The sequence below is a fragment of the Acinonyx jubatus genome, chromosome D3 (genome assembly GCF_027475565.1).
Source record: "Acinonyx jubatus isolate Ajub_Pintada_27869175 chromosome D3, VMU_Ajub_asm_v1.0, whole genome shotgun sequence".
In the NCBI taxonomy this organism is placed as follows: Eukaryota; Metazoa; Chordata; class Mammalia; order Carnivora; family Felidae; genus Acinonyx; species Acinonyx jubatus.
In genome coordinates, this window is record NC_069392.1 from 75,330,208 (window position 1) to 75,347,254 (window position 17,047).

A 17,047-nucleotide genomic window follows, 5' to 3' on the forward strand; every position below is an offset into this window, starting at 1 on the left:
ATCGAACACTTAGAAAAGGTGAATTATACAACATGCAATACGTGCCTCCATAAAGTTAATTTTTAATTTTTTTTCTTCAACATTTATTTATTATTGAGAGACAGAGAAACAGAGAGCGTGAGCAGAGGAGGGGCAGAGAGAGAGGGAGACACAGAATCTGAAGCAGGCTCCAGGCTCTGAGCTGTCAGCACAGAGCCCGACACGGGGCTCAAACTCACAAACTGTGAGATCATGACCTGAGCTGAAGTCGGACACCTAACCAACTGAGCCACCCAGGCGCCCCCATAAAGTTAATTTTTAAAAGAGAGGCATGGAGGAGACAAACATTTCATAAGCACATACTGTGTTCACTGCAGCATTCATTACTTGTGACAGCAAGAGATTGGAAGTAACCAAAACGGCCATCAGTAAGAATATGGTTACAGTTTAGAATGGAATTTTCTCTTTTGAACAGCAGTGGGCATGAAAAATAAACAAGGCAGTTCTGTATGCATTGATATGAAATAATCTTCAAGACACGTTAGGTAAAATAAAATCTAGAAGAGGGCATAGAGTATGCTATCACTTGTATAAGCAAGAAGAATATTCTAATATGCTTATTTATACACATAATAATTCTAAAAACACACAAGAAACTGGTAACTGGGTTGTGGCCAGGAGACCCCAGTATCTAAGGAAGTGTGGGTGGGGGCTGTTAAGGACAGTGATTGTCTCTACATAACCTTTTGGATATTTTAAATTTATATAAGTTACCTAGTAAACAAATACAGCTTAACTTTTAAGTGAGTAACTCTTACTCACTTGTTACAGTGTTACTTGTGAGTAACTCTGTGTGCCTGAGAGTGTGCCTGGCACCTATTTATCGTGAACATGGGCTGTGGCTGCTTCTGGCTCTGTTCTCGGGAGTTGCTTGAAGGTTTTTTGTTTGTTTTTTCCTGTTTTTGTTTTTTTAAGGTAGAATAGAGTCTTTCCACTGGTAGTCCTCTCCTCCGCTATTTAAAATCCGTGACAGTTTCGAGGCAGCTGGGTCGCTCAGTTGGTTAAGCATGGAACTCTTGACTTCTGCTCAGGTCATGATCTCACAGCTCATGAGCTCAAGCCCCATGTCAGGCTCTGCACTGTCAGCACTTGGGATTCTCTGTCTCCCTCTCTCTGCCCCGCCCCTGCTCTCTCTCTCTCTCAAAATAAATAAATAAACATTTAGAAATAAATAAGTAAAATAAAATCTGTGACGGTTTCCAATTCTTTAAGGAAGGGTGGGAAAAAAAGGGGGGGGTGCTCAAGGTTAAATGAAACATGTGAGAGAGTTGAGTACCTCCCTGATTTTACAGTTGAAAAGTGCCCCTGAAACGGGCAGCTTAAGCGACTTTTCCAAGGTCACCCAGCTTGTTAGTGGCAGAGTCCATGATTCTTGCCTCTGATTTTCAGTTTACTATGTTGAAAGGATACATCCCTCTGCCAGGCTCATCCTTGTCCTCCCTCAAGGGAAAGACCGAGAAGAAAGCAAAGATCATGATGCTATCAACATACAGAGCACGATAGTGGAGTTAATGAGACTGACTGCCGGGGATTAGCCTTGGATTAACTGGTTAACGTCACTTTGGTTTGAAGTTAAATGCGGTGGGCTGAAGGCTGTGTCCCATCCAGGCATGTGTCATCAGAGTTCTCACTGTGTGCTGAAGAAACTCTCTCTCTGGGCCCTCCTCCTCTTGTCCCCTGCTTTCTCCCAGGCCCCCCATGTCCCTCTTTGGAATGAATGTCTATTTCAAATTGGACCAAGGGCTGTGGAATTTCAGGCAGATAGGGGAGCACTTGGGAAAAGTTATCTTCCCTTCCGTGCCCTCCCTGCCTGGGACAGGGAAAGGGTGCTGGGCCGAGTGCCAGGGTCACCTCGGCCACCATCATCCACCAGCCTTCCCCCAGCCAGTCAGAAGGTCTTAGGAGAAAACTTTGTGGGTTCGCCTCCACTTGCCTTGATTTCTGAAGAATATTTTTTATCATCCATTATCTAATTGTGTTTAGTAAAGTGCGCCTTGGAGGGAAGGAGTACCGCCCCCAACTGGCCGTTTGCCTTGTCCTCTTAGATGCATTCCCCAACGCCTCTCCCATCACTCAATCCCGGGGATGAGGTGCTCTCGCCCTTCCTGCTTCCTGGGCTCTGACTGGTCCAAAGCCATCAAGCGCTCTTGCTCGGTGATTGGTCTGTTAACCTAAGTCTAAGCCAATCAGCACGCAGCTCCCTCTAGAAAGTCGCTCAGGGCTGATCCAATCAGTGCAAAGCTTAGGTCCCTCGCTGTCCTGTAAACAGGAAAAAGAACACCGACCCCAGGGGAGGCTAAGTACCATTTGAGAGTGTGGGGAAGGCAGCCTGAGGTTGAAACCAAAGCACAGAGAAGAGCAGAGCGTCCAGAAATGCGGAGAACCGGCACCAAGGTCCTGACCAAACTCTGGACTTTTCAGTTGTGTGAGCAGTAAGTCCCCGCCGTTGCTATTGTTTAAGCGAGTTTGAGTTGATTTTTGATTGTTCCTTCTAGAAAGCCTACCGAGGCATCCATACCTTCCCCTCCCTGGCCCATGGTGCCTGAAATCCCTACCACGGGCCCTCCTTTCCAGATCTCTGTGTCAGACAGGCAGAAGGGAAGGATTTAAGATTAGACGGCTTCACCAAAGAATGCTTCGCCAAGAAAGTTCCGGGGACGCCTAGCATAACCAAATGAATTTCTGAGCTCCGTTCCCTCCTGTCTCTTTCTGCCCTTCATGTTTTGTTTTGCTTTTTGTTGTTGTTTACACAGAAAGACCACCTTCCATCTGGTCCATATGCTCACCGCCCACCAGATTTCAAACCCCAGCTCACGTGCTAGCTTGTCCTTGAAGACTGCCCTGAGAGCCTCCGCTGGAAAAAAAACAGCACCCACCCAAATGATGGGCCATTCAGGTCCGTGTGTCCTGCCCACACCCAGTATCCCCCACAGACACACTCCACCCTGAGATGTCCGCCTGCAAGACAACTCATGGGTTTATCTTTTGTGTTCTCCCCAGCACTAGCATGCTGTGGCTGGGCCTCCCACACCTCTTGAGAAGCAGGCAAGTTTAGTGATTGAAAAGAACGGTGCAAACAGGTTCTCCTTAGGAGTTACAGGCCAAAGAAATGCCTAAAACAACGGTTTATCAGCATCACCTGTCAGAATGCAAATTGTCAGAAATGCAAATTCTTGGGACCTTCTGCATCAGAAACTCTGGGGGTGGACCCAGTAGCCTGCATTTTAACAAGCTCTCTCAATTCTGTTGCACTTTAAAGTTTGAGAACCACTGGACTAGAGGAAGATCTGAAACTACTGACTGAGGAGCGAATGAGCCTGGTGATCCAAGAGCAGGACTGAAGTCCAAGTGAAGATGAAGATGAATTGTGCATCCCAGATGTGCTGGGAGCGGCCATGGAAGCGATGGCCGTGGAAGGGGTAGAGTGCTATGGATTCAGAAACGAACTCTCCAGAACTGACATCTCCTTCAACCGGTGTCCGTCTCTTCAACCTGATGTCCCTAGTCTCCTGGTCAGTGCCAGGAGGGTGCATTTCGGCTGCAACCTCATTGAGGGCTCTACACGTTTTTGAATGCCCTCTTCTCTCACGGAAGTTGGGTATTTATTCTTTCCTGTTGCCAACCCTAAGATGTCATGCTTACTTTCTCTCAAGTTTCTTTATATTTCTGAATTTCTAGATTTCCTTTTTGGCAGAATTTAGCCAAGAATAACAGGGTTCCTTGTGAGCCTGTGAGTAACCCAAGCAAAGAATTTATCAAGCCTCTCTGATGTGCCCGGGCAAAAGCTGTGGCATAGCTCAGGAAAGACAGGTGCAATAATAAAGATGTTGATAAAATTCTTTGGAACTGTCCCACGAGGCCTGCTTCTGATTCTGGAATGCTCCGTCCCTCTGTGCTTGACTCACCCTCACTTCAGAACAAGGAAGCACCCAGGTCATTATGAACTTTCACCACTGACCACGAAATTCCAGCCATGGCTCCTGAGATGCCTACCCAGCTACTGTCTCTGCTCAGCCCCCCATGGCTAGTCCGTTTCAGAATGTTCTCACATCCCCTCACTCCACAATGGCTCTGTCCAAGCAGAAAGGGAATTGATGCAAGGCCCCACTAGAATCTTTGAGGAAAACTGGACTTGCGCCTTTATTTTCATAATTAGCACAGACACCACTTTGTGTGCCTCGATTTACCTCTACGTCCCATTCCTATGGGATATGAAAACTCATATTTAAATATGGTACTGGTAGGGGCGCCTGGGTGGCGCAGTCGGTTAAGCGTCCGACTTCAACCAGGTCACGATCTCGCGGTCCGTGAGTTCGAGCCCCGCGTCAGGCTCTGGGCTGATGGCTCAGAGCCTGGAGCCTGTTTCCGATTCTGTGTCTCCCTCTCTCTCTGCCCCTCCCCCGTTCATGCTCTGTCTCTCTCTGTCCCAAAAATAAATAAACGTTGAAAAAAAATTAAAAAAATAAAATAAAATAAAATAAAATAAATATGGTACTGGTATACACTGACAAGTATCAGATGACGTTAATAAATCTCTACCTCTCCTTTCAGATGCTAAATACATCATCAACTATTTTCAGACAAAAGTAGGGGCGCCTGGATGGCTCAGTCGTTTGAGTGTCTGACTTCGACTCAGGTCATGATCTCGCGGTGTGTGAGTTCGAGCCCTGCGTCCGGCTCTGTGCTGACAGCTCAGAGCCTGGAGCCGGCTTCGGATTCTGTGTCTCCCTTTCTCTCTGCCCCTCCCCCGCTCATTCTCTCTCTCTCTCTCTCTCTCTCTCTCTCTCTCTCTCTCTCTCTCTCAAAAATAAAAAAACATTAAAAATTTTTCTAAAAATAATCATTGGACTGATGTCAAAAATATGTAGCTTCCACTACTTTAATAGTTTATATAATGAAAGCATTCAGAAATTTTAGCGAGAGAGAGAGAGAGAGAGACAGAGAGAGAGAGAGAGGGAGGGAGGGGGAGCTTTTTAATTAACCAAGGAGAAGAACTGGCCTTTGGGGAAAAGCGAGGATAGGACAGATACCGTAGGTGTATTTACGTGCGATCCCCATCATTCCTGTCAAAGTGGATGTTGGTACCTTCGTTTTATAGATGAGAACCTTGGAGTTCAGACAGGCTGAAAAACTGTGCTAAAGTCAGGATTTGATTGGAAATGTGACTCGTCCGCCCAGATTAGCAGTTTGGCTGCGCCCTTCTAACGCAGGCTGATGTCCATGCTGTAGGTGTGCATGGGGTGCTAAAACATGAATTAGATTGGGGCGGGGGGAGGGGGCGGGTTGCAGCTGACAAAAGCATGAATTCCACCCTACCTAAGAGTCTTCCCCAAATTGCGATTGAGTGTTTTGCAGAAACTTCAAGGGGCCAGTGTCAGTCGGCAGCAGACTTGCTTCGGTTTGTTTGAAATCCTGACTTCCAAGATCTGAACGTGGTTATTGACCATCAGTGCTTGTTGATACAGGGTTTGTCAACCTGTTGATTCAGAAGGTCGCTCACAACATCCTGGATTTGGGCTCCAAAGCCTAACAGCAGTGAAGCTCATGCAATTTACCCTTAGCTGGGATGCTATTTAAAAAAAAAACCTCTCTTACCATTCCTGGTTAGTTAAGCTTCAAAAATGAAGGATACCTTCACTTCAGGAAAAGGTTGGGGCAGGGAAATAGCAGAGCAGAAGCAGCACTAAATGCTGTTCTTGCTTTTATCTATTTTTAAATGAGTGCCAGATGTCTGTAACTGACACCCTTAATCAGTGGTTTTAAAGTTTAGATGTGTTCACCAAAATGTAACGTAACAGTGGTTCCATTTTATCGATGGCTTTTTTTTTTTTGATTGACTTTTGCCTTACGTTTTTAAGGAATCTATTTAACAAGTACAACATCATGCCGATAGTTAAAAATACGGTACTCTACACTTTAAAATTCATTGAGCACTGGGTGTTGTATGGAAACCAATCTGACGATAAATTATATATATATATATGTATATACATATGTATATGTTCATGTATATGTGTATACATATATATGTATATATATAAAATAAAATTCATTGAGAGGGTAGATCTCATGTTAGGTGTTTTTACCACAATTTTGAAAAAGAAACAGGAAAGGAAAGCAGATCTCTTGAATGATTCGGTGAATGTCTGCATCAGCCATTTTGAAATGCCTGATAGCTTTTCAGCCATTTGCCAGACGAGATACTGCTGTGTCTACCCAGAAGGTAGGGATTTTCAATCATTCATACCGTCCAAGCAAAACAAATAACTTCTGACTAAAATGCTCAAATATTTCAGGCCGAAGGATCTGGGGCCTGAGTCATCTGGGTAATTACCTCAGGTTTTCATGTTACTTTACACAGCCTTGGCGGACCACTCCTTTGAATCATCCTGTGTGCCTGATTTTTCTAATTGTCGAGATAGCCAGGATGTGAAAGAATCTACTTCAATTGCTATCGGGCCACAATAAACGGGCATAAAAAATAATCATTTCTACAAAAGGGTTTGAATGGATCTAAACTACAGACGATAATTTGGCCACTTTAAAACCCTGGCTAGCCAAATATGCCATACAGCCCCGACGTGTTTCCTCCTGTTGTATTTCGTAAGGAAACCACCTGCTTTGTTCCGTATTGCAGAAAATGCCAACGACTACTTATTTAAAGCACAGCCATTCTTCATGTAAAATCCAAAGTCCAGATACTTACTTTTCAATACTTTTTGTCCAAGAGACGTGATAGGAGGGCTGGCTCGGCTGTGGGCTCCCCAGGCTGTGTGGGAGGCATTGATTGGGTGTCCCTGCTCCTGGGACTGGGGAGATTCGGAGGAGTTACGGGGTTCAGGGTCTTTTCGATGTTCGGGTCAAAGCACAGTTGGGTCTGTTTCCAGGAAAGCTCCTATCTTCCTAAGAGGGAAAATTCCGTGCCCAGGGAAGTTCTGGAAGAAGACGTTTTTTTCCCCCTGCCCTTGAATGAACTAGGTCATTGCTGAAGCTGGAGAATATTTTTTAGCATCACTGTGATGAAACTTGAGGGCTGTTTCTGCAGGAGGTGTGACCCTTGTTGACGCCACCGGGGAGGCCCTGGCAAAGGGGCCTGGTGAAATGCAGCCCCAGTGAGCTGATGAAACCCAGACGAGCTGTCCCAGAGGCTCGGGACACCAAGCAGCGTTCTGCAAGATTGTGCAGGACCTCAGGGTTAGTGGCTTGCCTCTTAAAAAGGCAGGATCTTGCTGCCGGATAAAGTCTTTTGAGAGTAACACCAGCAGCTCTCATAGCAAGATTAGCAGGCATCTGAAGTACACGTAGGAAACCCGTGGACGGACGGGGTGGAGGGGGTGGAGCCAAGGTGAAAAGAAGAGGCATTGTGTTGTTTGTTTAGAACGAGTGCTGCAGTCGTCTGAAGTTCTCTGAAAAACGCAGAAGCCACAGGCAGGATCCACCCTCCTCCCCCTCCTCCCACAGCGTCCTCCCCCGCCTCTCTCTCTCTCTCTCTCTCTCTCTCTCTCTCTCTCTCTCACACACACACACACACACACTCTCTCTCTCTCTCTCTCTCCCCCTCTCTCTCTCTCTCTCCCTTCCTATTTTGATTATAGTAGTAAGAAGAGCATTAGAGGAACACCAGAAGAAAACCGTAGAAGAGATACCATAAATCCTTCCAAACTGTTGAGAATCGTTCCTGTTACGTACCAAAGTAGAATCTGTAGCGTGGCCATTTCTTTTCCTGAATTTTGTCCAAATCCAAGACGGAAGATTTAAAAAAATCCAGAAGCATTATTCTGTCACTGCTTTGCCTCTCTGGGAAAGTATTTTCATGTGCCACACCTGGAAACTGACAGCTTGGAAAGAAACTTCTTAGGGACGCTCACTGAGAGGGCTAAAATTAGCAGCGCTGAGTGGGTGACCTTGAAAGGGACATACCTAGACATATTCCCTCTGTAGTGGGCAGTATAACCGTCAAAAGCAAACTGTGCATCATTCTACCTGGATGGAATGAAATGTTTCACAAGATTCATCACCTAAAATTATTAAACGTCAAGAAGCATACGGTTGATGTGTTCTGTTTCTCAGTATTATCTTCATACGAGAAGAAAAATATTGAAAGCTGAGAGTCTCTAAAATAATGACTTGCAACCAAATGCAGAAATTACCAACCCTTGGTGACTGTAGGTTTGGTTGGTTTTCTTTAAAGCTGGATTTGCTTCACAGAGGATCTTTCCAAATAAAGGGAGAGAACATGAAGTTGAGAGAGCAGATAGAGGAAGGCGTGATGATAAAAAATAAATAAAAGTTCCCATACAGCAGCAGGATAGGATAAAGACGAAAGGGAACCAAATCCCAGTGCAGCAGACAGACATAGATGGTCATGAGCTTTTAAATGGAAAAGTTGACACTGATTATGAAATTTACTCTTGTTCCTGGCAAACAGTCTGAAAGGTGGACTCCTCAATGCCTACCATTCATCTCCTAGTAAAATAAACTCAAGGAACAGAGGATGAAAATATAAATAACATATTTTATATAATGTATAATAAATATATATGTATTTTAATATATAATGGATTTGCCTATATGTGTCTTACTGTTCATCTTATTTGCCTGCAGCCACAGAATTTCTGTTTTAATCTGAGGTTTGGGGAGCAAGAATAGAAGACAATCAGAAACAGACCTTGGGATTAAACTCAATTAGGCCAGGACACTGTTCTGAATTCTCGGTGATTATTCAAAGGAGAGGATGGAAGGTTTAAGGTGTTGAAGAGAAAAAGAAACAGGAGGGCATATATTTGGGCCCCTTCAATAGCATCAAAAAGTACATGACTTTGTGATTAAAAATGAAGACCTAAAAATATTTAGCGTTATTCCAGGTAAAGTAGCACGGCACCTAAGAAAATATGTGTAAACCATCTCTTTTTCTGAAGCTATAGGAAGAAAAACAGAAACTTCCCTTCGTAAGGGGATTTTCCAACCAAAGAGCAGAGTTGAAAACGTATTTTTTATCAGGTGTCTTTCCACTGCTTCTCCTAAAGGCCTTCAGGGCTTTGTTGTTTTCCTGGCTTCTCAAACGAATGGATGCCTCACAATTCACCGGCCACTCTAGGCTTGCTGGGGACTGGGATCTAGTCAGTTCCCAAAGAATCTGCATATTTAAAGCCAGTTCATTAGGTCCTCGGGCTACTCTACAGTCCCATCAATCGGGCTTGGATTGGTACGTGAGGAGTTTATCTGTTCATTTTATCCCTCCTGGCACAGAAGGCCCTCAAATGTTCAAGTCTAATGGGAGGAGTGACGAATGCCCTTTCCAGGAGAGCACATTCTTGGCCGAGGCTTGGTACCAATCACATGTCAGGTCAGATCAGATTTTCTGCCGGGGTCCTCGGGCCAAGCTGGAGCTGAGGCAGCCACTCAGGCTTCAGGGCACAGTCAGCGTTTGGGGAGAGTGCCCCACTACTGAGAGCATCAGCTCGGGTTCCCTCTCTCTCAACAGTCCCTCCCTGCCCTGGGCCCAGGGGTTCCCATACTTGGCACACTGGGTGCAGTATCTTGCTTGGGGGACACGACCCGCATCCAACCTTGCAGCCTTCATCCAGTTCCCCGAGCTGCCAGGCAGGTAGGCCAACTCAACAGGCCTTTGGATCCCTTCGGTACAGTGGCAACAGATATCAATGCAAAGAGGACTGTGTTCTCGCACGGTGTTTTTCATCCCAGGTTAGCAGATTTCTATAAAATTCTTCGTGAGGTTTGAAGTTCAAAAATATGTACAAAATAATTTCTAAAATGCAGTTTTATCAGGGCACCTGGGTGGCTCAGTTGGTGCAGCCTCCGACTCTTGATTTCAGCTCAGGTCATGATCTCATGGTTGGTGACTTTGAGCCCCACGTCTGACAGAGAAGAGCCTACTTAGGATTCTCTGTTCCTCCCTCTCTCTGTCCCTCCCCTGCACATGCTCTCTCTCTCTCTCTCTCTCTCTCTCTCTCGCTCTCGCTCTCTCAAAATGAATAAATAAACATTTAAATAAAATGCAATTTTATCAGAGTTCATATATCCAAGAGGGTTTTTTCCAAACATATGAATGTTGTTTGGAAGTTCCAGTTCATTTTCCCCTGGCGTATCAAATTCTAAACGGGGATTAGGTTCACAGAACACCTTACAGAAGTATTTAATCCATCAAATTCCCAAAGTACCAGATTTCAGGGGTGCCTGGACGGCTCAGTCCGAGTGTCACTCACTCAGTTGAGTGTCCGACTCTTGATTTCACCTAAGGTCCCATGGTTGATTTCACCATGATCCCAGGGTCATGGGATAGAACCCCGAGCCAGGCTCTGTGCTGAGTGTGGAGCCGGCTTAAGATTCTCTCTCTCTCTCTCTCTCTCTCTCCCCCTCTGCCACTCTCCCCCAGTCCCTACTCCCCCACTCTCTCTCTCAAAGTAAAATAACAACAACAACGACAACAAAATACCATATTTCAGCTTCCTAAAACCACAAGTATCAAAACTAGGTTAAAATTCAATTTAACTAAATATGAAAGTCTAAGTATCTGCAAAAAAATATATGTATGTATATATACATTATATATATAATATATATACATTATATTATATATAATATATACATTATATTATACATATAATATATATTATATATATTATATATATATTATATATATATTATATACATATATATCTCCAGACTTTGACTTCCTATATATTATATATATATATATATAATATACATATATATCTCCAGACTTTGACTTCCAAGATAATTCTGGCACAGTTTATTTTAGTTTCATTTTTAAAACAGCCATTAAAAAAGCATTGCAACTCTGAGAATAGAGGCAAAATTCCAATTTTCATAAATTTGTATGCTAAGCCCAAGGCCCAATTTCACAAATAATTACTTAGTAAAATTAATGAGTTGAACAGTGTATGGAAATTTAAATTTAAAAATATTTAAATTTAAAAAATATTTGTGTGTGCTATTTGTACTAAGTATTTTACGCACGTTTCCTTTTTAAGTCTTTTAACCTCTAATCATAAGAGCAATACAAACTCATGACTGAACATTACACACTCGTTACTGAAAATCTTTAATATTTTGATTTTGAAATCGCCCGCTACCCAGAGAGAGCCACCATTCTGGCACATTTCCTTCTATCTGTTTTATTTTTCCTTTCTGCATACTTACACATTCAGAAAGCGACATTAGTGGGTGAAAAGTTATGACTATTGTAAGGTTTTGAAACATATCACCAAAAAAAAGTATTGCATTTTCCCTGGCCGGTATGAGCCCACCCACCTCCCTGAGGGAGCAACTCGCGACACTAAGCACATCACTGAAAATGTCTGGCCAATCTAAGACGCGAAACTGATATTTTAATGTACATTTCCTTGATTGCTGATGAGGCTAAATATGATTTCATAAGTTCACTGGCCCTTTTTCTTTCATGAATTGTCTCTTCAATTGTTTTTGGTCAGCGTTGCTATTTGAGTATTTTCCTTTGGCACACGTAAAAGCATTGCATATGTAATTTGCTGCAAACAGGCTCTGCCTTCCAATTTGTGATTTGCCCTTTTCTGTGGGAAGTTCTGACGTACAGAAGTTATGGATGTTTACTTGCTAAAAACCATCTCCAGGCGAGGAGGAAAGGAGGAATTGTTGTTTAATGAGTTCTGAGTTTCAGTTTTGCAAGATGCAAAAGTTCTGGAGTTCTGTTTCACAGCAACGTGAATATACTCAACACTACTGAACGGCACGCTTAGAAGTGACAAGTTTTGTTATTTTTCAAGCCGTAACAAAAAAGAAAACTATCTTTCTCCTATGGTTTCTTCCTTGGCCTGCAAAGCCTCCATACTTCCGTGCACTTATCCACTATCCCATGCTGCTATGAGTAAAGCTGGGTTTGAATCAAGCCCTTCTCCATTTTCATATCACTTCATCTGTCCTGGATCAGTTTGTGTCTTTTTCCTTAACCCAGATCTCTGAGATCCTCAGTTTCCTTGATGCTTTAGGAGCTTCCACCCTTTGGAACTAAGAGATTGATACAGAGACGATTTGGGTTTGAAGATTCTAGATCTACTCCCCATCCCCGCCCCCCCCCCCAAAAATAGAATGAAATCGGAGTTAAGACTTTTTTAAGTTTATTTTGAGAGCGCGCCCACCCATGAGCAGGGGAGGAGCAGAGAGAGAAGGTGAGAGAGAATCCCAGGCAGGCTCCATCTGTCAGCTCAGAGCCCAATCCAGGGCTTGATCTCACGAACCATGAGATCACGACCTGAGCCGAGAATGAGAGTTGGGACGCTTAACTGACTGAGTCACCCAGGTGCCCCAGGAGTTTAGACTTTTAACTGTGACTGAATAAAGAGGCTGGAAAATCTTCTTTCCTGAAAGCAACTATAAATATGGATGAAAGAAAGGAAGAAAGAAAGGAGGGAAGTAAGGGAGGGAGGGAGATAGGAACGGAAGGGAAAGGAAGAGAAGGGAAGGGAAGGGAGGGGGCTAATACAGACAAGCAGCCATTTTAGTACTCTAGATGTCAACCAAAGGCATGCAACAATTTAAAAGGCATTTATGATTGAAAAACTTCTGAATTTGGGGTGCTAACAATGAGTCTCTAAGGCATTCTTGCCTGAACTGGCTCCCATTCCCCCATCCAGCTCCAACGTCATGGAGGTTATGCTAAGGCAGGCTGTGAGCACTGGCATTGTCTCCGCCATGGTCAAAGGGGACTCCCTGGATTTAGAGCAGTGGAAAACACCTGTGCCGAGCAGCATTAGCAATGCTCTTGGTAGAGGATGAGTGGAGAAGACCAACAGCTCTACCAGTTTGAGAATGGGATTGGGGTTAGGGCAAGCATCTGTCTGGTTGAGGTAGCAGGCATGTGCAATGGAGACCAGAGAGGACCCAACTATTCACTCACACATTCCCAGATTGCACAGAGGAGACACAGAAGGACCCAGCAGAAAGTAAGCATCAGGGTAGACTCAAACATGGCCAAAACTTGAATGTGTTCCCCTACCCACACACAGATACATTGATAGAGGATGGAAGTTTTATTGGCTCAAGGTATTTGAGTACACCTCTGTCTAATCATTAGCCGACTTGAGGCTCTGCAGACACAGGAGTGACCCCTAGGAAGCCAAGCTTTACAAAAATTTAAAGAGGGGTGCCTGGAGAGCTCAGTTAGTTAAGCGTCCAACTTTGGCTCAGGTCATGGTCTCAAGGTTCATGGGTTCAAGCCCCACATTGGGCACATTGTCCGCACGTAGCCTGCTTCGGATTCTCTGTCCCCTTCTCTCTGCCCCTCCCCTGCTTGTGCTCTCTCAACATTTTTTTTTTAAATCTAAAGAAAAGTGAGTAGAAATATCTGTGTCCACATACTTTGGAGGAGACAGATTTCACAGATTTATCTCAGGCAGGTTACTAACCTAACAAACAAATAACCAAGCAGCAGCAACAACTTGTGTGGGGGAGAATGGTTAGAATTCAGTTACCACAATATATTATCTAAAGTTTCAAGTTTTTAACCAAAAAATATGAAACGTGCAAAGAAATAAGACAGTGTATTCTTACACAAGGAAAAAAGCAGTCAGTAGAAACTCTCTGAGTGTCCCCAGTATTACCCTGATACCAAAAACAGACAAAGATATCACAAGAAAATAAAACCAAAGACCAACATCTTTCAAAAACATAAATGCAAAAACCCTTGACAAAATACTACCAACTGAAATGAGCAACATATGAAAAGGATTATATACCATGACCAACAGGGATTTATCCTACTAATGCAAGGATGGTTTCACATCTGAAAGTGAGTCAGTGTAAAACACTGTTAATAGTATAAAAGACCAAACCACATGATTATCTCAATAGAAGCAGGAAAAAAAATCTGATAAAACATAATATCCATTCATGATAAAAACTCTCAGAAGTTAGGAATAAAGGGCATCTACAAAACAAAACAAATAACCCACAGTTTTACTTAATGGTGACAGAATTGCTGTTATTATTATTATTATTATTATTATTATTATTTCCCTAATATCAGGCGGAAGCAAGGACATGACTCTTGCTATATCTATTCAACAATGTACAAGAGGTTCTAGGCAGGGCAATAAAGAAATAGCATTAAAGCATCCGTATTGGAAAAAAAGAAGTAAAACTACCTTCATTCATAGATGACAAGATCCTGTATGTAGTAAATCCCAAGGATTCAACAGACAACCCACTGCAACTAATAACACGGGTAGTGCCAGCTAATCTTTCACAAAGGAGGAAAGAATATCCAATGGAATCAAGACAGTCTCTTCAGCAAGTGGTGCTGGGAACACTGGACAGCGACATGCAGAAGAATGAACCTGGACCACTTGCTTACACCAGACACAAAAATAAACTCAAAGCGGGTGAAAGACCTCAATGTAAGACAGGAAGCCATCAAAATCCTGAAGGAGAAAGCAGGCAAAAACCTCTTTGATCTTGCCCGCAGCAATTTCTTACTCAACACGTCTCCAGAGGCAAGGGAAACAAAAGCAAAAATAAACTATTGGGACCTCATCAAAATAAAAAGCTTCTGCACGGCGAAGGAAACAATCAGCAAAACTAAAAGGCAACCGACAGAATGGGAGAAGATACTTGCAAATGACATATCAGATAAAGGGTTAGTATCCAAAATCTATAAAGAGCTTATCAAACTCAACACCCAAAAAACAAACTATCCAGTGAATAAATGGGCAGAAGACATGAATAGACACTTCTCCAAAGGAGACTTCCAGATGGCCAACCGACACATGAAAAAATGCTCAACCTCACTCATCATCAGGGAAATAGAAATCAAAACCACAATGAGATACCACCTCACACCTGTCAGAATGGCTCACATTAACAACTCAGGCAACAACAGATGTTAGCGAGGATGCGGAGAAAGTGGATCTCTTTTGCATTGTTGGTGGGAAGGCAAGCTGGTGCAGCCACTCTGGAAAAGAGTAGGGAGGTTCCTCAAAAAACTAAAAATAGAACTACCCAACGACCCAGCAATTGCACTACTAGGCATTTATCCACGGGATACAGGTGTGCTGTTTTGAAGGGACACGTTCATCCCCATGTTTATAGCAGCACTATCGACAATAGCCAAAGTATGGAAAGAGCCCAAATGTCCATCGATGGATGAATGGATAAAGAAGATGTGGTATATATATACAATGGAGTATTACTCGGCAATCAAAAAGAATGAAATCTTGCCATTTGCAACTAGGTAGGTAGAAATGGAGGGGATTATGCTAAGTGAAATTAGTCAGAGAAAGACAAATATCATATGACTTCACTCATATGAGGACTTTAAGAGACAAAACAGATGAACATAAGGGAAGGGAAACAAAAAGAATATAAAAACAGGGAGGGGGACAAAACAGAAGAGACTCATAAATATGGAGAACAAACTGAGGGTTGCTGGAGGGGTGGGGGGAGGGGGGATGGGCTAAACGGGGAAGGGGCACTAAGGAATCTGCTCCTGAAATCATTGTTGCACTTGATGCTAACTAATTTGGATGTAAATTTAAAAAAATAAAAAAATAAAATAAAGGTGAAAAAAATAAAAACAAAAAAATAAAACGGGTGGCAAGGTCACAAGATATAAATCAATACACAAACATCGGTTGTATTTCTGTATACTAACGACAATTCAGAAATAAAATTAAGAAAACGATTCCATCCACAATAGTATCAATGAGAACAAGATACTTAGAAATAAAAAGATTTCTATACTGAAAACCGTGAAACACTTGAAAACTTAGAGACTAAATAAACGGAGAGACGTTCCACATTTACGGATTGGAAGACTCAGTATTGTCAAAGTTGTAATTCTCCCCAAATTGACTTGTGTGTTCAACACAAGCCCTATTAAAATCCCAGAAGGATTTTTGTGGAAATTGACAAACTGATCCTAAAATTTATATGGACATTCAACGGAATTCGAACAGCCAAAATAATTTTCAAGATGAGCAACGATTGGAGAACGTCTACTCTCTGATTTTAGAACTTCCTAAGAAGCTACGATAATCAAAACAGTGTAATGCTGGCACACTGTCACATAGACGGATTATCAATATAGATGTAGCAGAAATGAGAAGCCAGAAAGAAACCTATGTCTACGGATTTTTGGCAAAGGTACCAAGACGGTTCAACAAAGGAAAGAATGGTGTTTTCGATAAATGGTGCTGGGACCATTGGGTATCCATATGCAAAAAATCTGAACTTCGAAACTTACGTCATACCATACACAAAAATTTAACTCAAAATGGATCACGGACCTAAATGTAAATAAGTGCTATGATCATAGACTTCTGGAAGAAAACACAGGAGAAAATTGTGACTTTGGGTTATGCAAAGAGTTCTTATATCAGTTGTCCTTTCCATTAAGCATAATCCATAAAAGTAAAAATTAGCAAAGTGAATTCCATCAAAATTAAAAACTCTTTTGCTTCAAAAGACTTCATTACATATCACATACTAGGAGAAAGTATTTGCAAACCATATAGCTCATAAGGGACTCATATCCGGGGCGGGGTGGGGAGGAATATATATTTCTCTTAAAATTCAACAATAGAACAACAAATGACCCAATTAAATAGCAAAAGACTTGAATAGACATTTCACCCAAGAAAATATACAAATGGCTCATAAGCACATGAAAGGATGTTCAACAGCATTAGTCATTAAGGAAATACAAATAAAGACCACAACAAGATACCATTATGCACCCAGGATGATGGCTATCATAAAAGACACAGACAATACCAAGTGTCCATGAGGATGGGAAAAAACTGGAACCCTCGTTCAGTGTTGATGGGAATGTAAAATGGCACAGCCAGTTTAGGATACACTATGGTAATCTCTTAAAACATTAAGCATATCTTTACCATACAACCCAGTAATTTCACACCTGGGAATCTACCTATAAGAAATAAAAACACACATCCCAACAAAATCCTGTATTCTAAAAACTAGAAACAATCCA

The 17,047-nt window shown here is 42.6% G+C and overlaps 1 protein-coding gene and 1 long non-coding RNA gene across 12 annotated transcripts in view; one reads left to right on the forward strand and one right to left on the reverse strand.

The window, feature by feature from the left end:
- The window catches only part of ALPK2 (alpha kinase 2), a 148,343-nt gene that overhangs the window by 109,019 nt on the left and 22,277 nt on the right, over positions 1-17,047 (reverse strand). For 2 of the 11 annotated variants that reach the window (XM_015076661.3, XM_027069063.2), the window contains exons 1-2: positions 6,746-7,512; positions 5,356-5,515 (exon numbers count right to left, since the gene is read on the reverse strand). The exons of 2 other annotated variants lie outside the window; for them this stretch is intronic. Coding sequence is in view for 2 of the 9 variants with exons in the window: in XM_053205761.1 (XP_053061736.1) it covers positions 7,729-7,813 (85 nt within the window). In the remaining 7 variants the exon portion in view is untranslated. Of the gene's footprint in view, positions 1-5,355; positions 5,516-6,745; positions 7,513-7,728; positions 8,019-17,047 lie in introns of those variants that run through there. 7 more of the 11 variants (XM_015076662.3, XM_015076660.3, XM_053205761.1 and 4 more) reach the window with 6 other exon arrangements.
- Positions 1,952-3,878, forward strand: LOC113602282 (uncharacterized). The gene is made up of 2 exons (XR_003423676.2): positions 1,952-2,471; positions 3,299-3,878. It is a non-coding gene; the product is annotated as an uncharacterized LOC113602282 (long non-coding RNA).